This window comes from Salvelinus fontinalis, chromosome 18, assembly GCF_029448725.1.
Source record: "Salvelinus fontinalis isolate EN_2023a chromosome 18, ASM2944872v1, whole genome shotgun sequence".
In the NCBI taxonomy this organism is placed as follows: Eukaryota; Metazoa; Chordata; class Actinopteri; order Salmoniformes; family Salmonidae; genus Salvelinus; species Salvelinus fontinalis.
Genome location: NC_074682.1, coordinates 39,659,265 through 39,682,488, shown reverse-complemented (window position 1 = coordinate 39,682,488; position 23,224 = coordinate 39,659,265). Strand labels below are relative to the sequence as shown.

At 43.6% G+C, this 23,224-nt stretch overlaps 2 protein-coding genes across 4 annotated transcripts in view; one reads left to right on the top strand and one right to left on the bottom strand.

Annotated features, from left to right (window-relative positions):
- LOC129815484 (transmembrane and coiled-coil domains protein 2-like) overlaps positions 1–4,210 on the top strand; it is a 6,161-nt gene extending 1,951 nt beyond the window's left edge. The window contains exon 4 of the mRNA XM_055869359.1: positions 238–4,210. Within this exon, the coding sequence (XP_055725334.1) occupies positions 238–534 (297 nt within the window). The 3' untranslated portion in view covers positions 535–4,210. The remainder of the gene's footprint in view (positions 1–237) is intronic.
- Positions 4,211–5,812: 1,602 nt separating this feature from the next.
- LOC129815483 (G-protein coupled receptor 22-like) overlaps positions 5,813–23,224 on the bottom strand; it is a 29,411-nt gene continuing 11,999 nt past the window's right edge. For 2 of the 3 annotated variants that reach the window (XM_055869356.1, XM_055869358.1), the window contains exon 2: positions 5,813–9,595. In XM_055869356.1, coding sequence (XP_055725331.1) covers positions 7,745–9,469 — 1,725 coding nt within the window. In that variant the 5' untranslated portion in view covers positions 9,470–9,595 and the 3' untranslated portion in view covers positions 5,813–7,744. Of the gene's footprint in view, positions 9,596–12,917; positions 13,012–23,224 lie in introns of all 3 variants that reach the window. The other variant, XM_055869357.1, reaches the window with a different exon arrangement.

Sequence of the window (23,224 nt, the reverse complement as noted above, 5' to 3'; positions counted from 1 at the left end):
AATAGCAGGAAATGAGCTTTAAAAATTCTAAATTCTCAGCCTCATTGCAAAATATGTAGAATAGCATGAGATTAGCTATAAAACTGCTCATCTTTCTCACAGCCTCATGGCAAAATGGGCTTCTCAAGTATGAGTGCAGATCAGAGCCTATACTGTAGTACCCCTGAAGCTGTTGGAACTTTATGTTTGGTGTGTTTGTATTTGTACATATTATGTTATATGTGTGTGTTTGTACAGGAGGCGGTGGAGTCATGCCTGACCCGCATCACTAAGTTGGAGCTGCAGCAGCAGCAGCAGGTGGTGCAGTTGGAGGGTGTGGAGAACGCCAACGCCCGCGCCCTGCTGGGCAAACTCATCAACATTATCCTGGCTGTCATGGCCGTAGTGCTGGTGTTCGTCTCCACCCCAGCCAACTTCATCACTCCGCTCATAAAGACCCAAGATCGGGGGGCCGCCACCATCCTACTGGCCCTTTTTCTGTTCATCCTTTGGAAGCACTGGGACTTCCTGGTGCTCTGGCTACTGCCAGGCTGAGCCCTCCACATGCCAACACCTACACACATTGTTTAAACTTGACCTACCACCTATGAGATATAAATAAATCTTGATACATATGTGGCTGAGAAGATAAGCTTTAAAAAAAAAATACATATTTTTCAACACAAATTGTACCCGCATTTAATCCAAATATTTTTAAACAATATACAGAATATAAAATGTTTTTTTCATCTCATTAAATTGGGAAAATGACCTCCCCAGTAACAAATGTAGGCCAAGGAAAGCCTACACTGCTGCCTGCAACATTGAACCACTCCAGAATGCCTGACTCATTATTCTGATGTTGCAGGCAGCTAATAATTTTTTTGTAATCAATTTAATTCAGCACTTAATCAGATCCACGAGGAGCCTAATGAATAATTCAGTGTCGTCCTCTGAGAACCTCCTGGGGTCAAAAACAAACGCTTTTCTGACAGGCAGCTAGCTAGCTACGTCACACAACCGCCACACTGCTGCACACCTCAGCAAGAATAGAATCTAACTTAATAGTTGCCTGCCCTACAGTAGCTTGCTTGAATTTGGAGACTGAGCAATTAGACTATAGGCTGCCGCAGTGCAATATACTGTATATGATATCTAGAGGTGGTTGTGGTTTCAAAACTATGGGCTAGTGTGGAACACAGTTGTGTAAATCTGTTCTTTGATTGTGGGTGTAAGTTGGGTGTAAATAAAAAATCAAATAGGCCTACAAAGCAAGCCTAGGTGGAATTGGCCTGTCTGACCTACTTTTCTAGGCTACATGCTCTCCACAGGCAAATTCTAATGAAAATGGCCTTGCTGACAGTCTACCTTTCTAGTTTTTCCCACAGCCTGTGGTTGGTACATGCGTAGGAGCATTGCCATGCTTAGGCTATATGCTGTTACAGGCGAGAGCTTTGGTAGTTGTGGGGGTGGTGGTTTAGCTCACAGATGCATCACTATGCATCTACATTCTCATCCAGTGTTGACTCTAACCATAAGTGTTTATTCTATCTCTAAATTCATTAAAGGCCCATTGCACTCAAAAACTAGATTTTTTTTTGTGTTTTATATACACTGATGTTGAGTTGCACTCTACAAGGTGTCAAAAGGCTCTGTCGCAGCCGGCCGCAACCGGGAGGTCCGTGGGGCGACGCACAATTGGCATAGCGTCGTCCGGGTTAGGGAGGGTTTGGCCGGTAGGGATATCCTTGTCTCAGTATGTAAAATGTAATAAAATGTATGCACTCTACTGTAAGTCGCTCTGGATAAGAGCGTCTGCTAAATGACTAAAATGTAAATGTAAATGTAAAAGCATTCCACAGGAATGCTGGCCTAAGTTGACTCTAATGCTTCCCACAATTGTGTCAAATTGGCTGGACGTCCTTTGAGTGGCGGAACATTCTTGATACACACAGCAATCTGTTGAGCGTGAAAAACCCAGCAGCGTTGCAGTTCTTAACACAAACCGGTGCGCCTGGCACCTACTACCATACCCCGTTCAAAGGCAGTTAAATTTTTTGTCTTGCTCATTCACACTGAATGGCACACATACGCAATCCATGTCTCAATTGTCTCAAGACTTAAAAATCCTTTAACCTGTCTCCTCCCCTTCATCTATACTGATTGAAATGGAATTAACAAGTGACATCAATAAGGGATCATTGCTTCCGCCTGGATTCACCTGGTCAGTCTATGTCATGGAAAGAGTGTTCTTGATGTTTTGTATACTCAGTGTATGTTTCCACAGTATGAGGTTGGAATAATACTGTGAAATTGTGAACATTATGATAACGCCCTTTTGGTATAAGAGCGGTTTGAAAAGAAATTTCAATCTGTTTAGGTTGGATGGAGTTTTGGCCTGCCTGCTGACATAATCAAGTAGTAAATTAGTTAATAGACCAATAAGAAAGATAGTTCCAAACCTCTGCCAATAACAGCTGGTTTTCAATTTTCCACTCCCCACTCAGACCACTCCCAGACAGTCCTAGCAAAAATCTTGCTTGAGAAATTGCTCTTTGCTAAGAAGCAATTTTTGTATATTTTTGACCATTTTAATTGAAAACATTCACAGTAAGGTACTTAATTGTTACCCAGAAATGATTTGATATTGAGATGAAAATGGCTGCATTAGACCTTTAAAGCAGAGACTTGCATTTCTAATGGAGGGGGCTATGCAGTGCTTTCTCTTTGTTACTCACTGTGTCCTGTTCCTCTCTCTCCCTCCCCTCCAGTCTTCCTGCCTTTCCCACTAATCCCACTTTCCCCTCCTATTTTCTCTTTCTTCGCATCCGTGCTCCCCACTCCTCCCTATCTCTCGCTCTCTCTCTCTCTTTTTCTCCTGCTTCTATTCTTGCCAATCTCTCTCTTTTCTTTCTCTCTCTCACTCTAACACACACTCTCTCTGCTGTTTTTCTCCCTCTCTTTCTACCTCTCCCGTTTCTCTCTCCCCCAAGGTGACTTACATTCCTATATAGGCACTGCAGAGGTTTTCCTTTGTTCTGGAAGGCATAAGAGATGAGATAGATGAGGAACAAAGACTAAGGAGGGAAAGAGAAGGAAAGGGATGAGATGAAGGACAGAGTTAGGTATAGAGAAGGGAACTAATAGGATTAACAGAGGGGTAAAAATCCTTATTGTTATTTGTCGCGTAACCATATCAGTATGGTGCACACACATGCACACCCACACAAATACAAAACAACAACATACTGCACGTTAACAATCTGGCTTAATAAGGTAAGGAGGGTGTTAAGAGGAGAGGTGAGTTGGAGTGTATAGTAGTGGAAGGTGTCAGTAGAGGGCAAGTTTACCTGAACACACCAGCATTCATTTTCATTAGCTTCCTATTGTCACAGCATTGTAGAGAGGGAGGAAGGGATAACATATTTTTATTAAAGAAGAGCAGAGTGGCTGCAGTCAGCAGTAAATACTGTAAGAATCTGGGACAGAGATGCTAAATTTAGGGATCAGAGAAAGAAGAGGGAGTGGGCTAGCAAGGGGTGAAGAATGGAGTAGGGCTATTGTAGGATAACTTTTATGCCATCTATATGGATGTATGATCTCTGTGGTAATTTGTTTCTGCACAGGGTGAACTTTAAATTACTCTATCCAAAGGAATTGTATTGTCCTCTCAGGAATTCTGTCTTATTTACATTGGTCTCATCCCCCACACCAGCCATTAGATGCTGTAACATCCTGTGGAGATTGGGCCTGGGTGGTCAGGTTACTGTAAACTTGGTATCGTTTGATTGGTTAATGGTGGTGGTTGGATTTGGTTTGAAAAAGTTACATTTTCAAATGTTATAAATATAATGAAATTCCACTCTTTGTTCAGTCTCTTAACCTGCAGCCTGTCCATGGATGAAGGTTGTATAATCAAATGTAATTTCCTAGGCTTCTAGGCATTCTCTTTGTTCATGCTTTGTCTTGAAAGTAAACCTTAGGATCTATTTGCCTACAATTATGCTTAAATCAGTATTGCTTTGTAACTTATGTTTTATGTCTTGTATGTGTATCCATTCATTTTACAAAGTTATTAAATAATACTTGCTTTGATATTCACTTTCTTGATATTAGTCAGCCATACCCATAATACTTGATTGAACATGGTTTTCCTGTAACATTTAATGGGGTCAGAGGGCATAGGCCCACCCATGGCTGCACCCCTGCTCAGCCATGTGAAATCCATACATTGAGGGCTAGTTTATTTATTTCAATTGACTGATTTCCTTCTATGAACTATAACTCAGTAAAATGTTTGAAATGGTTGCGTGTTGCGTACATCTTTTTGTTCAGTGTTTATGTCTTTGCAAGGAAAGTCAAACTCTTCACAAGGAGGGGATAAACCAACGTGTCGACCATTTTACAAGGTTGATTTTGAAGTCAGACAGCAGGACTCCCTCATCACGAGACTGTGAGCCTGACTCACGTCTGCTACGTTAGCCTGCACAAAACATTGGTGACAAACCTAGCAAACTTGGGGCCTTAATCAGACACATCATTTATATTTCACAGCACAATCTGATTTGACTAAATGTTATGCTGTTTTCAAATGAAACAAAATACCTTGCTAAAGCTTTTAGAATGGATTTGTTTGTTTGAGCATGTAGAGTGGTGTTACATTGGTAATCAATTACGTTTTTCTTTGTGTGTCAAACTCATTGCAATATTAATAGAAATTGCATGTCAATAACTTGTTCATGATTAATATTTTTTGCCCCATGTCGTCAAATTGGAAGAACCACTTTTCACAGAGTGCTGTCATAAATATTAATCAACTAGATGAAAATTGTAACTGAGATTGGTCTTAAAGGAAATGACATCAACAGTCAATTAAATATTTCCAAACTCATTACATGCATCATACTGAGTGCCTTTAGGTCCTATAAGAGCTCTTCACACTAACCATCAAACAACACCAATCCTGAACGCTGTCAACGCCAGTCAACACTAACTGGGATTCATTTAAGATACTCTTTGAAGAGGTAGGATTTCAGACATTTTCAGAAGATGGGCAGGGACTCCTTGTCCTAGCTTCAGGGGAAGCTGGTTCCACAATTGGGGTGCCAGGACACAGAAGAGCTTTGACTGGGCTGAGCGGGTTCACCCCCCATAGGGGTGAGATGGCCAAGAGACCAGAAGTGGTCTCAGGTTGAAATGTAGTGTTTGAACATAGCTTGAAGGTAACGAGGGGCAGTTCCTCTTGCTGTTCCGTAGAGAACCACCATGGTCTTGTAGTGGGTGCGAGCCTCGACTGGAAGCCAGTGGTGTGCGTATGAGCGGGGTGACATGGGAGGACTTGGGAAGGTTGAACACCAGATGGGCTAAGGCATTCTGGATAGGTTGCAGGGGGTTGATGATAGTCTAGACAGGAGATTACAATAGCTGTGCAGAGTTGATTGACAGGAAGACAGGTGCATGATGGGACTGGATGTGCTCTCTCTCCCACACACGTTCAAGCTCCTCCCTCTATCTCTCTATAAGCTACTCACTATGTAAATGAGAAAGCATGCGTGCATGTTGGCATGTGCACGTGGCAGCTCAGGAGCAGTGATGAGTGAGAGTGTGTGCTACAGGGACAACCTAATAACTCTTTATGAACCCTTTTTTCTAATAGTGTGCGGTTAAAAATATCAACTGTTCTATCAGATAGGAGACAGTTGTTGAGAGTGTGTGAATATAGTCCTATGTGGATATTTGTAAGGAATAAATTCAGGGAATTTAAGTTAGAAAAATTGACTCTTGAACACTTACATGGTCCATTCAAACAAATGATTGGCACAAAAGCATACAGTAAATAGTCAATTTCTTTAATACAGACTTTGTTCTTTTCTAATAAGAAATACAATACAATAACACAGTATAAATAATATACAATACTATCATATCTCTATATACATGACCATAAATGTACAGTACACATATACAGAAACACAATACATTTAGATGTTTGAGCTCTTCCACGTTTGTCTTCTCACCCTCACTTACAACGGCTGATATTACGGCCAACAGATGACTGCTGCAACCCAAAACACTCCTTCCACTCAAACCCCTAAGAGCTAGATATTAGAGTATTTACATCCCTGATCATGTACATATATATAAATACACAGGAATCCATTCCTTCCGTCTGGCTCCAAAGTGAAGAAAGAGGGAACAAGGGGAGAGAAAATGACCTATATTATAGTACCCAACAAACAAGCCTGAAAAAACTCCTTCACACTTGAGAGCCATACATAGTCTACCCAAACTGTTGATCATATGTAGCCTACCTGCATGGCAATAACTAAGCTAATACCTATCAGAATAAGTGAATGAGGGCTGGTCCAAGGGTGTGACTGATGTTCAACATGCTTCAGAGGGAGATTGATATAAATCCCTGAGGAGGAGGGAGACACAGAGAGAAAACAACCCTCAAGAGCTGCTCCAGGACCTGTTTATCTTTGGGGCCTGGGGTGGTTCACAGCGGTGTTCCACTCTGTTGACTTGTCCCATTGATAAACAGTTGTGAGGGTTACCAAATATTGCCCTTTGATTCCTAAAAGTCCTCTATAAAATGTATATTTCACTAGTAAATGAACATGTTCTAATCACATGGTTACAGTTCTACATGGTTAGGAGGTTATCTTCGCAGGTATCATGTCAGGTACTCCACCCATATCGCCATGGCAACAGGGCATTGCAGTCAATCAACAGGTAAAGTCCTTCCCTCTACTGTAGTCTAGCCCATGAGAACAAGCATGAGAACAATCCCACAATGCTTTGTTCACATCCTCAGGGAGGTCAAAGATTATCTATTATATTGATAAGATAGTCAAGTGACCGCTCTCACGTGCCAAGATGCCACGTGCGTCCACTTATATCAGTGAATTCTTAACAACCTAACCACTTCGAAACGTTAATACGATCAAATAAGCCTCATGTAGCAAATGATCAATTACATTTTTTGTTGACCAAATTTGACACTCTCTCAATGACCTCAATACAAAAATTCCTCACTTCGTAGTCTTATTTTCGTGAACAGATTTTTCTCGCTTTGCCTTTTCCTCTCTGGGGAGGCTCAGCCACGCCACTGTTGAAGCTTTATTGCACATGATCACACACACGCACACACACACACACAACACACACACACACACACACACTACATTCTTGTAAACTCAATACACATACAGTAAAACATTCAGAACCATGGGAATCAATTAGGAACTGAATTAAGGCATGACTAATCAAATTATAAAATGTCACTGGATATTGACTCTCACTGAGTTCTGTGTGCAGGTATATATTATGTGCTTACTTGCTCCGTGAATGACTACAGGTTGATCAATGTGCATGCATGTATGGATTGTGTGGATTGTTGCTGTTTACCTGTACTGGAATGTATATAAAGTAACTAAGGTTGTGGTGGAGCAGGTGATGTCACATATTGCTTGGTAGCTTGGTGTTGCCATGGAGACGGAGCAGGCATCTTGCCTGGGGGACTAATGAGGAGCTATGTATATCACAGAGCAAGTCTGACATTAATTAGAGCTCTGGGCTCACCTGCCCTCCTGGATGGAGGGAGGAGCTAATGATGTCACCTGACCTTTGTCAACTATCACATGTACGCATACACACAGACACAGACAGACACACACACAAACAAACACACACACATACACACAGACACAGACAGACACACACACAAACAAACACACACACATACACACAGACACACACCCTCTCATTCTCTCACAGCCACTGTCAGACAGTTACTGGTGGCGTCACTGCCCTCCAGTCGAGGCTTGCGTCCCTTCCTCTGTCCTCCCCCCTCCACCCAGGAGTTGAGAATAACAGTTCCCCCGCTGGGTGCTGGGTCCACCTGCAGCAGGGACACCACCCTCTTCTTGACACGGGTCTTCAGCGCTTTACGCAGCTTCTGTCTGGTGAAGGCATAGAGCAGCGGGTGGAAGATGGTGGTGCCATATGCCATGGCCAGGAAGCAGAGCCTCACACGTACCAGGCTGTCACTGGGGCCCAGGCACAGGATCAATACGTTGACCATGGACAGAGGAGCCCAGCAGCCCAGGAAGGTGGAGATTATGATAAGGGACATCTTGAAGACTCTCCGCTGGCGTTCCCGCCGGTCTCGGTGACGCCTCACGGCCCGCCTCAAGGCAATGATGGCTGACACAGAGGCCTGGACACCTGGGCGGTCTGCCGCCACCGGCGGGGGGGAGATGGCATCAGTGGAGGTAGGGGCCTGGGAGGCAGGGGTCGCTGGGGTGGTGGCAATGGGGGTGGTGGCGGCGGTGTTGGTGACCCCCGTGGCCCCGCTGTCAGAGATGACCAGGGGCATAGAGGAGAAGGGTGGGGGGGAGGTGGGGGTGGGAGATGGAATGAGGGGCGGGTGGGTGAGGTGCTGGTTCTGGCTGGAGGAACCTCCCCCCTCTGTGGCCAGACTCAGCCCCTTCCTCCTTCGTCTCCGCCTGCGGATCCTGCAGCCTGAGTCCTTATTGGAGGCCCGTGGGCCCCTCTTGATGTGGGTGCCGATGCGGATGTTGAGGGCCTGCAGGATGCGGTAGTATGTGAACAGCATGACAATGACGGCGATGAAGAAGCAGGGCACTTGCAGAAGAAGGTGGTAGTACATGGCCAGCCCCGTGTGGTAGCCCTGCCCCCCTACACACAGCAATGTCCGATTCTGCCACACTGGCGGCAGGTGGTGGGAATAGTAGGGAGTAGAGGGGGAGGAGGGGGTGAGGGTCAGCCCAGTAGGGTTTAGCCGAGTGGGGGTCAGCCCAGTAGGGGTCTCAGGGTCAGATTCTGGGCCAGAGGTTAGATCCCCCATGTCCATCTCCCCCCCTCCTCTTCCTCCCTCGCTGTCTTCCACCTCCACCCCAGAGAAGAAGAAGTCCCCCTCCAGGAAGGGCAGGAAGAAGACGGCCAATGACATGGCCCAGACAGCGGCCAGGAGGAGTGCAGCTCGCCGCGGGGTCAACAGCCGTGTGGCTGGCCGGACGGAGATGTCGTAGCGGTCCAGGCTGATGACCAGCACATTAATGGCCGTGGCCACACTGGTGAAGGTGACGCAGGCCTCATGGAAGCAGCACAGCGTAGCCAGGCTGCCCCCGCCACTACCGTCTGCTGGGAGCAGGATGACCGCCACAGTCAGCGGCAGACACAGCACACACACCAGGATGTCCAGCACGTGCAGGCTGACCGTGACCATGTTGCTGACCGAGTCGACCAGGTTGGACTGGGCGCAGTAGAGCACCAGCACGGTCAGGTTGCTGCTGAATCCCAGCACCAGCTCCAGCATCAGCACACTGGTGAGGGACACCTGAAAGCCCAGGGGTAAGGGGGGGCTCCAGCCCTCCTCAGCCCCCAGCGAGTCCCCTCCCTCCAGAAGCCCCGTCCCCTGCCCATCGCTAGTCTCCAGAAGGTTGCTGTAGACCTCGGTCTCCATGGACACCGCGGCACTCGCTCACGCATAGCAATGGCCACGCCAGCCCATTTCCCGCCCTCTCCCTTTCTCTTGGCTGTGACGGGACCCCAATGAGGGTGATTGAGTGGTGTGCAGCTCTCGGAAATTCTGTGGCGAGAGAGGGAGAGGGAATTGCTCAGTTTAGCTAGTATCACCACATTCAAATATAGCACATCCTAAGTCTCCAACAACAAATGTGTGACAAACATGTTATTTTTCATGAAATAGAGTGCAGCTATGAGAAGAAACAACAGTAACAGTGTGATCAGTTTTCTTGGCAGCTGACTGTATAGACTAGGCTAGAGGTATGATGTATGATGAGAGCTGAGACAACAACATGTGTCATGGAGGCAGTGGAAATAGTTCTGGGGGTGGGAGTACTTTCCTCTCTCCGAGGGTGGCACGGAGTTAATAGGTGTGTGTGTGTGTGTGTGTGTGTGTGTGTGTGCTGTGCAGTGAGGGGTGAACAGATGGAGGTAACACAAACAGCCCACAGCTCTTAAACAAGCCATCAGGGAGATATTGGCCTACAGAACTCCCTACTTTCTGTATAGTTCTGCCTGGCTGTATCCCTGCACCAGTAAGGAGGAGCTGCATATCTCACTGCTCACACTCTGAGTGAGTGGGTGGGCGGTTCATCCTTACACAACATACATCCTCCATTAACTAGGTCAGATAACATACATACATTATGAAAAAGCCTGCTTTTAGCAAAAAAATACTCATAATATATGTCCAGATACAAGACAAGCACTTTTCCAATGATTTTGGCGATGATTAATCTACATATGAGTAGTCTTTCTCTGCCCACAGACGATTGTGATGCACAACCATGAGAAGGTGAAACACAATTTAAAAAAATTTGTAAACCATTAAACACCCTCTAAACCTTTCTTCACTTAATTTCACCACCCGTGTAAAACTGTGGATAGCTAACGAGAGGAGAGGTTTGCCATGATAATGAGCAGGTTTCAGTGTTCCTCGTTGGGCTGCGTTAGAGAGCTCGCGGGGCTTGTCGACCTAGCCCAGGCCCAACGGAGTGTGGCAGTCAATAGTTTTCAGAGAGACACGTAATGAAGACGAATGATCCACACAGTGGCACATAAACAAGGCTAACGGGGATGGAGGACCCAGAAGCAGCACCCGCCCATCTCATTTTGCTCTTCTGTCTGTTTCTTCAGGAGCCTTGCCCTGCCTCCCTCCATCTTATGTAGTCCTAGCACATATTGACTTTAAAGTTGGATTCACTCACAGACATACGGTTCTGCATTATGCTCAGAACCTTATGCAACCCAGTTGAATTGGTTAAACAGACTCCTTAGCTTGAAATATCCCCACCCACCCACACCATCCAATTGCTAGCTTTTAAGTGGCTGCTGTAGCTGGCTAAAGGTTGTTTCAAAAAGGCTGTCACATGTTTACAAGACAAAGGACCAGAGATCTAGGGCTCTATTTTCAGCTGGCGCTAAGGAGTCGCAAGAATCAAAGCAGGTTAGTTAGCAATTTCGTCATGTTAAAACTGGCACACTGGCATTTCGCACCCCTTACGCCAGTTTCTGCAATTTATCTGTCTAACATCAGCTCGCTTGAGCTGAGGTGGGAGGGGTTGAAATACACTATATATACAAAAGTTTGTGGACACCCCTTCAAATTAGTGGATTCGGCTATTTCAGCCACACCTGTTGCTGACAGCTGTATAAAATCAAGCACACAGCCATGCAATCCCAATAGACAAACATTGGCAGTAGAATGGCCTTACTGAAGAGCTCAGTGACTTTCAACGCGGCACCATCATAGGATGGCATCTTTCCAACAAGTTAGTTCGTCAAATTTAAACTAAATAAACTAGCCTAAGATCACCATGCTCAATGCCAAGTGTTAGCTGGAATGGTGTAATGCTCACCGCCATTGGAAACGCGTTCTCTGGAGTGATGAATCACGCTTCACCAGCTGATGAATCTGGGTTTGGCGGATGCCATTAGAACGCTACCTGCCCCAGTGCCAATTGTAAAGTTTGGTGGAGGAGGAATAATGTCTTTCATGGTTCGGGCTAGGCCCCTTAGTTCCAGTGAAGGGAAATCTACTTAGGGGGTGGATCAGCTTTAATATTGCGGATAGATTGTTGCTTCCATCAATATAATTGTTTGCATCATTTCCAATGAAGGGAAATCTTAATGCTACAGCGTACAATGACATTTTAGACGATTCTGTGTTTCCAACATTGTGGCAACAGTTTGGGGAAGGCCTTTTTCTGTTTCAGCCTGACAATGTCCCCATGCACGAAGCGAGGTCAATACAGAAATAGTTTGTCGAGATTGGTGTGGAAGAACTTGACTGGCCTGCACAGTGCGCTGACCTCAACCCCATCGAACAGCTTTGGGATGAATTGGAACGGCGAATGCAAGCCAGGCCTAATCGCCCAACATCAGCGCCTGACCTCTCTAATGGTCTTGTGGATAAATGGAAGCAAGTCCCCGCAGCAATGTTCCCAGAAGAGTGGAGGCTGTTATAGCAGCAAAGGGGGGACCAACTCTATATTAATGTCCATGATTTTGGAATGAGACGTTCGACAAACAGGTGTCCACATACTTTTGGTCATGTAGTGTATTTGAGGTGTGTCCTTAAAAACATGCACCCATATGCCAATTTCAATCAGCTGTCCGGATGGCTGGTCTCAGACGATCCCGAAGGTGAAGAACCAGATGTGGAGGTCCAAGGTGCACCTGTGTAATGATAATGCTGTTTAATCAGCTTCTTGATATGCCACACCAGTTAGATTGATGGATTATCTTGGCAAAGGGGAAATGCTCACTAACAGGGATGTAAACAAATTTATTAAAAACATTTGAGAGAAATATGTTTTTTTGTGTGTACAGTATGGAACATTTCTGGGATCTTTTATTTCAGCTCATGAAACATGGGACCAACACTTTACATGTTGCGTTTACATTTTTGTTTAGTGTACTTAGAACAATGTGGACTGCAAACATGTTTAACATATTTAGCAAATATGGGATGGGTCTATCTACAATTTGTTATTTTGTTTCTGTAGGCTATTTAACAAACTAGGCTATAACGGACTAGTGCTGCATTCGTAACCAAATTGGAGGTGGGAATTTACCAGCTGTGAAGTAATCTGCATTACTCTCCTCTGCTCTGCTCTGCTCTGCTCTCCTCTCCTGTCATCTCCTCTCATGTCATCTCCTCTCCTCTCCTGTCATCTCCTCTCCTCTCCTCTGCTCTCCTCTCCTCTCCTCTTCTCTCCTCTCCTCTGCTCTCCTCTGCTCTCCTCTGCTCTCCTCTGCTCTCCTCTGCTCTCCTCTGCTTTGCTCTGCTATCCTCTACTTGCCTCTCCTCTGCTCTCTTCTCCCATCATGTCTCCAGTTTAAAGCCGCAGTCAGACAAAGTAAAAAAAGTCATTATGTTGAACCTTGTTCCTCGTAATCCAGTAATGGGATCCGTGGTGTTTGAGGTGTGGCTGGAACATCAATGTAAGGCATCATCGATCTGCCATTTTAACGGGCCTGAGACAAGAGAGAACACACACGCACTCACTCCCCAGAACACCTGGAATGAAGTCGCTCTGTTGTGATACATCCTGTCACTGTGTAAGCTCTCTGGGAGGTGATTTGTTGCAACCTTTAAAAGTTGCCTGCAACTTGGGCTTAGTATTTATGTAGACACATTCTCTTTGAAAGGTTGTGACCATGGAACAAGGGAAGGGAGATATAATGAAAAAGAAGATAAGTTTTGTATGGATGGTAAGATGATGAAAATGTATGATGTTTGAAAATGACTTTGACATTCATAATAGACACATACTGTATATTCTGAGTCCTAAATGGCACCCAATTCCCAATATGTGCTCTGGTCAAAAGTAGTGCACTACACTCTTAGAAAAAAGGGTTCCAAAAGGGTTCTTCTTTTGTTCCCTTTTTGGTTCCAAGTAGAACTCTTTTTGGTTTCAGGTAGAACCCTTTTGGGTTCCATCTAACTGGAACCCAAAAATATTTTTCAAAGGGTTCTAGATAGACATTCGTTTGCTAAGAGTGTATGTAGGTAATAAGGTGCCATTTGGGACACACACAGAGGCTGTAACAGTATAGTATGCTAACGATGATGACACATATTGCTGTAACGTTTTTAAAGGTTGGCCTATAGTATAGTGCTGAATGCATGGCCTTGCCTGTCTTGACCAGTGTTTCCCAACTCCAGTTCTTGATTATCCCCAACAGCACACATTTGTGTTGGAGCCCTGACAAACTCACCTGATTCAACTCATTGAGGGCTTGATGATTAGTTGACAAGTTGAATCAGGTGTGCTTGTTGGGGCACTCGAGGACTAGAGTTGGGAAACACTGGGTTACACCACTATGTGAGCGGATGAGATATTGATTTGGTCACAGAGGGACAATAAAAACATGACAAGAACAATTGTTTTCACACCCTATCACAGAGACAAAGATATCTCAATGGTGGTTAAACACAACCACCTTTTCCATGAAGTCCTTCAAACTTCAATATCAATACTCTGTCTCACCTCGAAGAATAACAGAAAACTACATTGACCAATTATCTCAGAAACCCCTTTTCTTCAGAGATAGTTAAGGTGATATGTAAAAATACATTTTGTTGACAAACAAAATCCAATGACAAAAATAGATGTCAGTTGTGATAAAGAAATAGCCTAAAATATATTTTAATGCTTATCCCACATTAAGCAAATCAATACACAAATCTGTGTGACGCATAACGTTACGGATAAAAGGTTAAGAATGGAATGTTCCATGATCCAAGGGGAGGTATAAGGGGTCAAGGGTCATGTGTGAAATGTCACAAAGGTTGTAGATATATGAAATGGCCTCCATTGGAAACTAAGATAAGATATAGATGCATTGAAGGCAATCAACAAATCATGTTAAATTAGGCTGGGGATGGACATATGCATGTTGATCAATAATTTAAAGATTGATCACACAGAAATGGATTACACATACAAGAAGCATACTTTTTACTATGCCATTTATTGAACAGGCTTCTTGCGAAAGCTCTGTAGTGAGAGACACATTAAGTATTAGAGTTTTTCCCAATGTTCTTCAAACCTGGTCCTTGGGAACCACAGTGTATGCAGGCTTTTGTTCCAGCCAAGTACAAACACACCTGATTCAACTATTCAAGGGCTTGATGATTAGTAAATGAGTTGAATCATGTGTTAGGAGGAGTAGTAATACTGGGCTAGAACAAAAGGTCCCCAGGACCAGGAATGAACAATGCTGTTTTTGACTATTTAATGTAAACAATAAAGGTAGAAAGACACTGAATGATTAGGAATAGAATGAGTGTGTCATGCTACAATGTATTAACTGCAGTTACTGCACTACAACAAAGCTAATAGCCTGAGGGGAGCATACATGATTGAACTGACAGCAAGGTCAAACATTCTAATTGAAACAATTGATTGCATCAACAGGCTAATGTTTAGACAAATTGATGAGCCAATGATTGTTGATCAGAATCACCTTTATTCACCAAGTACATTTACGCATACTCAGAATTTTACTTGGTGATATGGTGCTGCTTGTGACAGACAACATTTAGAGACAGAATACAGACAACGAAGTTTAAACAAAGTTTACATACAACTAGGTAGAGTTAGCATAAAGCTATAAGGGAATGAGCAGATATACAAATATACAGTGGGTATACGGTTTATATACAGTGGATGTACAAATTTCCAGTATCAGTATGAATATATCTAAATGCAGAGAGACAAACAGAGTGTTAATGCTGTATAGTGCAGTTATTTTGTGTGCAGTTCAGAGATGGCATGATACGGTATGCAGCATAGAGTGCATAATACTTTAGTCTCTATGGGCCAGATGGCTGGTTGATGAGGGCCACAGCCCGGGGGAAGAAACTTTTCAGGTGGCGGGAGGTTTTGGTTATAAGTGACCTGAACTGCCTGGCAGAAGGGAATTTTGGAGGAGGTGGTGACCGGGGTGGGAGGGGTCGACGATGACTTTTCCTGCAGGCGCAGACCCAAACCAGGTGGTGATGGAGGAGGTGAGGATGGACTCAACGATTGATGCATAAAACCGAATTAGGTTTGACTGGGAGATTTGAGTTTTTTCAGCTGCCGGAAGTAGTACATACACTGGTGTACCTTCTTGGTGACCGCTGTGATGTTGTCCTCCCACTTGAGGTTGTGGGCGATGATGGTCCCAAAGAATTTGAAAGATTCAGCCTTGCTAACAGCTGAGTCTTCAATCTTGAAGGGGCGTTTTCTGAAGTCAACCAACATCTCCTTGTATTTTTCTGTGTTGAATTCCAGGTATATTGTGACTGCACCAGGCCACCTGCCGGTCGACCTCTCCATGGTACATGGACTTGCCGTCGATGATGAGACCACCCAGTCATCACAAATTTGATGACTTGAGACTTGATTTGAAAGATAATAAAATAACTTGAGACTTGACTTGGACCCTCAAGACTCGGGACTCAACTTTGACTTGAGACTGATGACCTGAAATTATCTGGCCAGGATTTGTAATGTGTTGTCGCTCATTTTGAGACAGTCTCCATGGATTACTCTCCACGCAGTCAGTAGCCGCAGCATCGACCTTGCAACAACAACAAAAACTGCAACAGATTGGCTAGTGAAACGCACACTCAACCCTTTAATTGGATCAGCAAACTGTCAATCAACACTGGTCAGCAGTTTGCTGATTTACTGTACAGTTATAGGATCAGGTGCAGCGCAAACGTCAAATTGTGGGAGACAGAATTGTGAGCCAGAATTGTGAGCCAGAATTGTGAGCCAGAATTGTGAGCCAGAATTGCCATAATAAATAAATATGCAGCTCCAAAAATTGTTTGGCGATCAAGAATATTAAGTGTTTACTTTGCAAGCTTACGAGCAATTGGGCATCAATCAACAATTGCTAGCATAGACCTACTAGCATTTCATCATTCCATCCCAGTACTGTTTATTGCAACACTTGTTTAATGTTTGATAAGATACATTTTAATTTAGCCTACTATTTCTTACCCTCTGAGTGGGCGCAATGTTTAATGTGCACTTCGATATTTGCAAGACTCATGAGGTAGAAGTTCTGTTTATTAAATTGTATGTATGGTTTCCTTTGTTCATATTTTCAGGGCTATGTTAGAGTTCTGTGTGTTTGTGTCCTATGTCTCAGTCATTCTGGTTGTACAGTGGCTTGTGAAAGTATTCACCCCCTTGGCATTTTTCCTATTTTGTTGCCTTACAACCTGGAATTAAAATAGATTTTTGGGGGGGTTGTATCATTTGATTTACACAACATGCCTAATACTTTGAAGATACAAAATATTTTTTATTGTGAAACAAACAAGAAATAACACAAAAAAGCAGAAAACTTGAGCATGCATAACTATTCACTCCCCAAAGTCAATACTTTGTAGAGCCACCTTTTGCACGACTCTTGGGCTATGTCTCTATGAGCTTGGCACATCTAGCCACTAGGATTTTTAGCCATTCTTCAAGGCAAAACGGCTCCAGCTCCTTCAAGTTGGATGGGTTCCGATGGTGTACAGCAATCCTTAAGTCATACCACAGATTCTCAATTGGATTGAGGTCTGGGCTTTGACTAGGCCATTCCAAGACATTAAAATGTTTCCCCTTCAACCACTCGAGTGTTGCTTTAGCAGTATGCGTAGGGTCATTGTCCTGCTGGAAGGTGAACCTCCATCCTTGTCTCCATTCTCTGGAAGACTGAAACAGGCTTCCCTCAAGAATTTCCCTCTATTTAGCGGCATCCATCATTGCTTAAATTCTGACCAGTTTCCCAGTCCCTGCCAATGAAAAACATCCCCACAGCATGATGCTGCCACCACCATGCTTCACTGTGGAGATGGTGTTCTCGGGGTGACGAGAGGTGTTGGGTTTGTGCCACACATAGCGTTTTCCTTGATGGCCAAAAAATGACATTTTAGTCTCATCTGACCAGAGTACCTTCTTCAATATGTTTGGGGAGTCTCCCACATGCCTTTGGCGAACACCAAATGTGTTTGCTTAAAAGCAATGGCTTTTTTTCTGGCCACTCTCCCGTAAAGCCCAGCTCTGTGGAGTGTCTGGGTTAAAGTGGTCCTGTGGACAGATACTCCAATCTCCGCTGTGGAGCTTTGCAGCTCCTTCAGGGTTATCTTTGGTCTCATGATGCCTCTCTGATTAATGCCCTCCTTGCCTGGTCCATGAGTATTGGTGGGCAGCCCTCTCTTGGCAGGTTTGTTCTTGTGCCATATTCTTTCCATTTTTTAATAATGGATATAATGCTACTCAAGTGGGATGTTCAAAGTTTCAGATAGTTTTATATAAACCAACCCTGATCTGTATTTCTCCACAAATTTGTCCCTGACCTGTTTGGAGACCTCCTTGGTCTTCATGGTGCCACTTGCTTGGTGGTGCCCCTTGCTTAGTGGTGTTGCAGACTCTGGGACCTTCAGAACAGGTGTATATATACTGAGATCATGTGACACTTAGATTGCACACAGGTGGACTTTACTCAACTAATTATGTGACCTATGAAGATAATTGGTTGCACCAGATCTTATTTAGGAGCTTCATAGCAAAGGAGGTGGATACATATGCACGCACCACTTTTCCACACGTATTGTTTTTTGAATTTTTTGAAACAAGTATTATTATTTTTTTCACTTCACCAATTTGGACTGTTTTGTGTATGTCCATCACATGAAATCCAAATAAAAATCTATTTAAATTACAGATTGTAATGCAACAAAATAGGAAAAACGCCAAGGGGGGTGAATACTTTTGAAAGTCACTGTATGTAATAGGAGGGCACACCCCAGTGCTCATAGAAATAAGCTACGTAGCCTGCGCGCCATACTTTGGAGTCAGTACGTTGAATAAGAGAAATGTATTGCCTAAATATTATTAAGTCTGATTAAGACGTATATACCAATGTAACAATGGTTGTGAAAATTGCCTTTTACATTGTAGAACCAGTTTATTGTTTAATTGCCAATTGGGTAATTGAATGGTCCTGGGAGGGGCCAAGTACTTTTATTTTGGCTAATACATTATGATTATGTATTTGTAAAATATAGACTTTATAGCAGTCATAAGCGCATGAAATCAGCAGAAGGCGAGGCAGGTTGAAGTGCTCATTTATTTACAGGTCTTGGTGATCCAATTTTGAATGCACCATATATTACATAATACACAAGTACATTTACCAAATATACACAGGCAATACGCATTGTCAATTGACTCAAATTATGTAAATTAGCCTATCAGAAGCTTCTAAAGCCATGACATAATTTTCTGGAATTTTCCAAGCTGTTTAAAGGCACAGTCAACTTAGTGTATGTAAACTTCTGACCCAGTGGAATTGTGATAAAGTGAATTATAAGTGAAATAATCTTTCTGTAAACAATTGTTGGAAAAATGACTTGTGTCATGCACAAAGTAGATGTCCTAACCAACTTGCCAAAACTATAGATTGTTAACAAGGAATTTGTGGAGTGGTTGAAAAACGAGTTTTAATGACTCCAACCTAAGTGTATGTAAACTTCTGACTTCAACTGTATATATATGTATTTTTTACTTGACTTGACAAAAACTTGACTTGACTTGTTCTTAGAATGCATCACTTGGACTTGACTGGAGACTCGACCTGTCCTGCTTGTGACTCGACTTGAGACTTGGACCTTGTGACTTGAGACTTGGACCGTGTGACTTGAGACTCGAAAAAAGTGTTATTTGGTCCCACCTCTGGTGGTGTCATCTGTGTCATGTTTTGTCTTTGATCTTCATGTCTTGTCCCTGTGCTTCCCTCTGCTGGTCTTATTAGGTTCTTTCCCTCTTTCTATTCCTCTCTCTCCTCCTCCCTTTTTCCCTCTCCCGCTCTCTCTCTCTATCGTTCCGTTCTTGCTCCCAGCTGGTTCTCATTCTCCTAACGACCTTATTTACTCTTTCACACCTGTCCCCTATTTTGCCCTCTGATTTGAGTCCCTATTTCTCCCTCTGTTTTCTGCTTCTGTCTTTGTCGGATTCTTGTTTGAGGTTAGCTGCTCTGTGTCCTTGTTCCGCCCTGTTGTGTTTTTGCATTTGTCAGATGTTGCGTGTGAGCAGGTGTCTATGTCAGCTACGGTCTGTGCCTTCCAGAAGCGACCTGCAGTCGGTGGTCGCGTCTCCAGTTGTTCCTCTCTACTGACAAGAGGTTTTCAGTTTCCTGTTTTGGATTACCTTTGGATAATATCCAGGAACATCATTGTTTGTTTTAGACTGGAATAAAGACTCTGTTTCTATTACGTCGCTTTTGGGTCCTCCTTCATCAGCATAACAATCTGTAAACTTGGGTAGTTTGACTGATGCATTGTTGGAGGTGCAGTCATTAGTGTAGTCTGAGTAGAGTAGAGGTGAGAGCAAGCATCCTTGCGGCGCTCTGTGCTGAGGGATAAAGAGTTCGAAAGGTGATTTCCCAGCTTCAGGTGTTGCGTCCTGTTGGTCAGGAAGTCAGTGATCCACTGACAGGTGGAGCTGGACACGTTCAGCTGAGAGAGTTTGTCTTTTAGCAATTCTGGGCTGATGGTATTGAATGCAGAGCTAAAGTCCACAAACATTATCTTTGCATATGTCTTTGGGTTATCGAGGTGTTTGAGGATGTCTTGTAGGCCCATGTTGACAGCGTCGTCCACAGAACTGTTAGCTCTGTAGGCAAACTGCAGTGGGTCGAGGGAGGCGTCAGTGATGGTTTTGAGATTGGACAGTACCAGGCACGCAAAGGTTTTCATGATGACTGACTGAGGTGAGCACTACAGGTCTGTAGTCGTTCAGACAGGACACTTCATTTTTTGGGGACTGGAACAACGATATAGGATTTGAAACAGGCAGGAACAGTGCATTGCTCTAGTGATTGGTTGAATATATAATTGAAAACAGGGGACAGCTGGTCAGCGTAGTGCTTAAAGCTGCAATATGTAACTTTTTGGGCAACCTGACCAAATTCACATAGAAATATGAGTTATAGATCTGTCAATCTTCATTGAAAGCACGTCTAAGAAGTGGAAGATCTGTTCTATGTGAGCTATTTCTATGCCTGCTGTTCTTAAGTTTTGTAATTGGGCTGCTGAGTGGCGCAGCGGTCTAAAGCACTGCTTCTCAGTGCTTGAGGCGTCACTACAGACACCGTGGTTTGATTACAGGCTGTGATTGGGAGTCCCATAGGGCAGCGCACAATTGGCCCAGCGTCGTCCGGGTTTGGCCGGTGTAGGCCGTCATTGTAAAAAAGAATTTGTTCTTAACGAACTTGCCTAGTTAAAAAAAGTAATTTCTTTTAAAGTTGGTTTTGTACACCAGCTTCAAACAGCTGAAAATACAATATTTTTGGTTATTGAAAATCTATTTCACAGCGATTTAGATAAACTGAAGTTGGGCGAACTATTAGCATTTTAGCAACAGGAAATGGCAGAGCGTTGTTGTTCTTGAATATGTTCCAGTCTGTGAACACAACAAGAATGATAGATTGGTGTTGTTCCTATGTGACCCTATATTGATATGGACAACATGATGGACATCAAAGCAGTGACTCGCTCCTGCAGATTCATGCTCTACAACATCCGTAGAGTAAGACCCTACCTCACAAAAGAAGCGTCGCAGGTCTTAATCCAGGCACTCGTCATCTCTTATCTGGACTACTGCAACTCTCTGTTGGCTTGTGCCATCAAATCCCGGCAAATTATCCAGAATTCTGCAGCTCACCTGGTGTTCAACCTTCCCAAGTTCTCCCAAGCCCCCCCACTCATACGCGCACTCCACTGGCTTCCTGTTGAAGCTCGCATCCACTATAAGACCATGGTACTTGCCTACGGAGCAGCAAGAGGAACTGCCCCTCCCTATCTATGTTCAAACCCTGCACCCCAACCGAGCACTCAAAGCACTCCCTCCCCTCCAAAAAAACGCTTTCGTAATCGAACACTCGTACTTGACTCTTTTCCCGCTTTCTAGCTCTGACTTCGCTGATAGCTACTTTATTGAGGAAAAATGTACTTACTATGACTGTGATATGTGGTTGTCCCACCTAGCTATTTTAAGACTATTGCACTAACTGTAAGAGTGTCTGCTAAATGACAAAAATGTAATAATGTAAAAATGTAAGGAGAGGTAAACTCAAGTTATTCCTTTTGACAAGAGGCGAGAGGATGAAGAGAGTACCAAGAGGCAGATCCAGAGAGAGAGAGAGAGAGAGCTAGATGGTGTTGAGAAATGGCAGGGAGAAAATGGACGTAAACGAGGTAGACAGAATGATAAGAGAAAATAGTAAGGTCTCTACATGCGATCAGTAACCAAGAGGAAAAACCTGTAACTGCAGTGCCAATCTGTTCATCTTCAGATAACTGCTGCTGTGATCAACAACTTGTGTTTGCTACTTCCAGTAGTACTATTTGTAGTTACCATGCCGATCTAGCACATTTGAGGTGAAACATCAACTCTCCAGCCGACCAGGGGCCAGAGACCTTTTTTCCAGACAGGGAAACAAGTTGCCTCAGAAGAAACACTGAAGTGAGACAATGCCTATCTGTCTCTGTCCACCTGTTCTAAACAGGGATTGAAACCGGGTCAGGGAACAGAACAGAAAACTGCAAAATAATTTTTTTAATGGAACAGAATCAGAATCAGAACCGGGAATGAAAATAAGCTATACTATTCCAGAACAGAACCGTTATTTTAAAAGCATGGGAAGCGGTTAATAATGTTAATTTACTTAACAGGCATTTTTTCAGTCCCACAAAAAACGCAAAAAGCGCCTATGCAAAGCCCTCAATCAGTGTCTGCCTGCCAGCTGAAAATCTTTGCCAGTGTGTGTGTGTGTGTGTAGGCTACCTGCCCCTCCCCCTCTGAAGCAAGTCTACTGTAGCCTACTGACGTTACAAGCGTGATTCAGAAATTAGATCAATTTTTTTATTAGAGAAGACTGGATTATCCTTTTCACTAGTTGCAAAGAAAAAGCCCTATCTCAGACTGGCCAATAAAAAGAAAAGATTAAGATGGGCAAAAGAACACAGACACTGGACAGAAGAACTCTGCCTAGAAGGCCAGCATCCCGGAGTCGCCTCTTCACTGTTAACGTTGAGACTGGTGTTTTGTGTGTACTATTTAATGAAGCTGCCAGTTGAGGACTAATGAAGCGTCTGTTTCTCAAACTAGACACTCTTCATGCACTTGCCCTCTTGCTCAGTTGCGCACCGGGGCCTCCCACTCCTCTTTCTATTCTGGTTAGAGCCAGTTTGCGCTGTTCTGTGAAGGGAGTAGTACACAGCATTGTACGAGATTTTCAGTTTCTTGGCAATTTCTCGCATGGAATAGCCTTAATTTCTCAGAACAAGAATAGACTGACGAGTTTCAGAAGAAAGGTCTTTGTTTCTGGCCATTTTGAGCCTGTAATCGAATCCACAAATGTTGATGCTCCAGATACTCAACTAGTCTAATGAAGGCCAGTTTTATTACCTCTTTAATCAGAACAACAGTTTTCAGCTGTGCTAACAAAATTGCAACAGGGTTTTCCAATGATCAATTAGCCATTAAATTCCATTAAAATCAGCTGTTTCCAGCTACAATTGTAATTTACAACATTAACAACATCTACACTGTATTTCTGATCAATTTGATGTTATTTTAATGAACAAAAAAATGTGCTTTTCTTTCAAAAACAAGGACATTTCTAAGTGACCCCA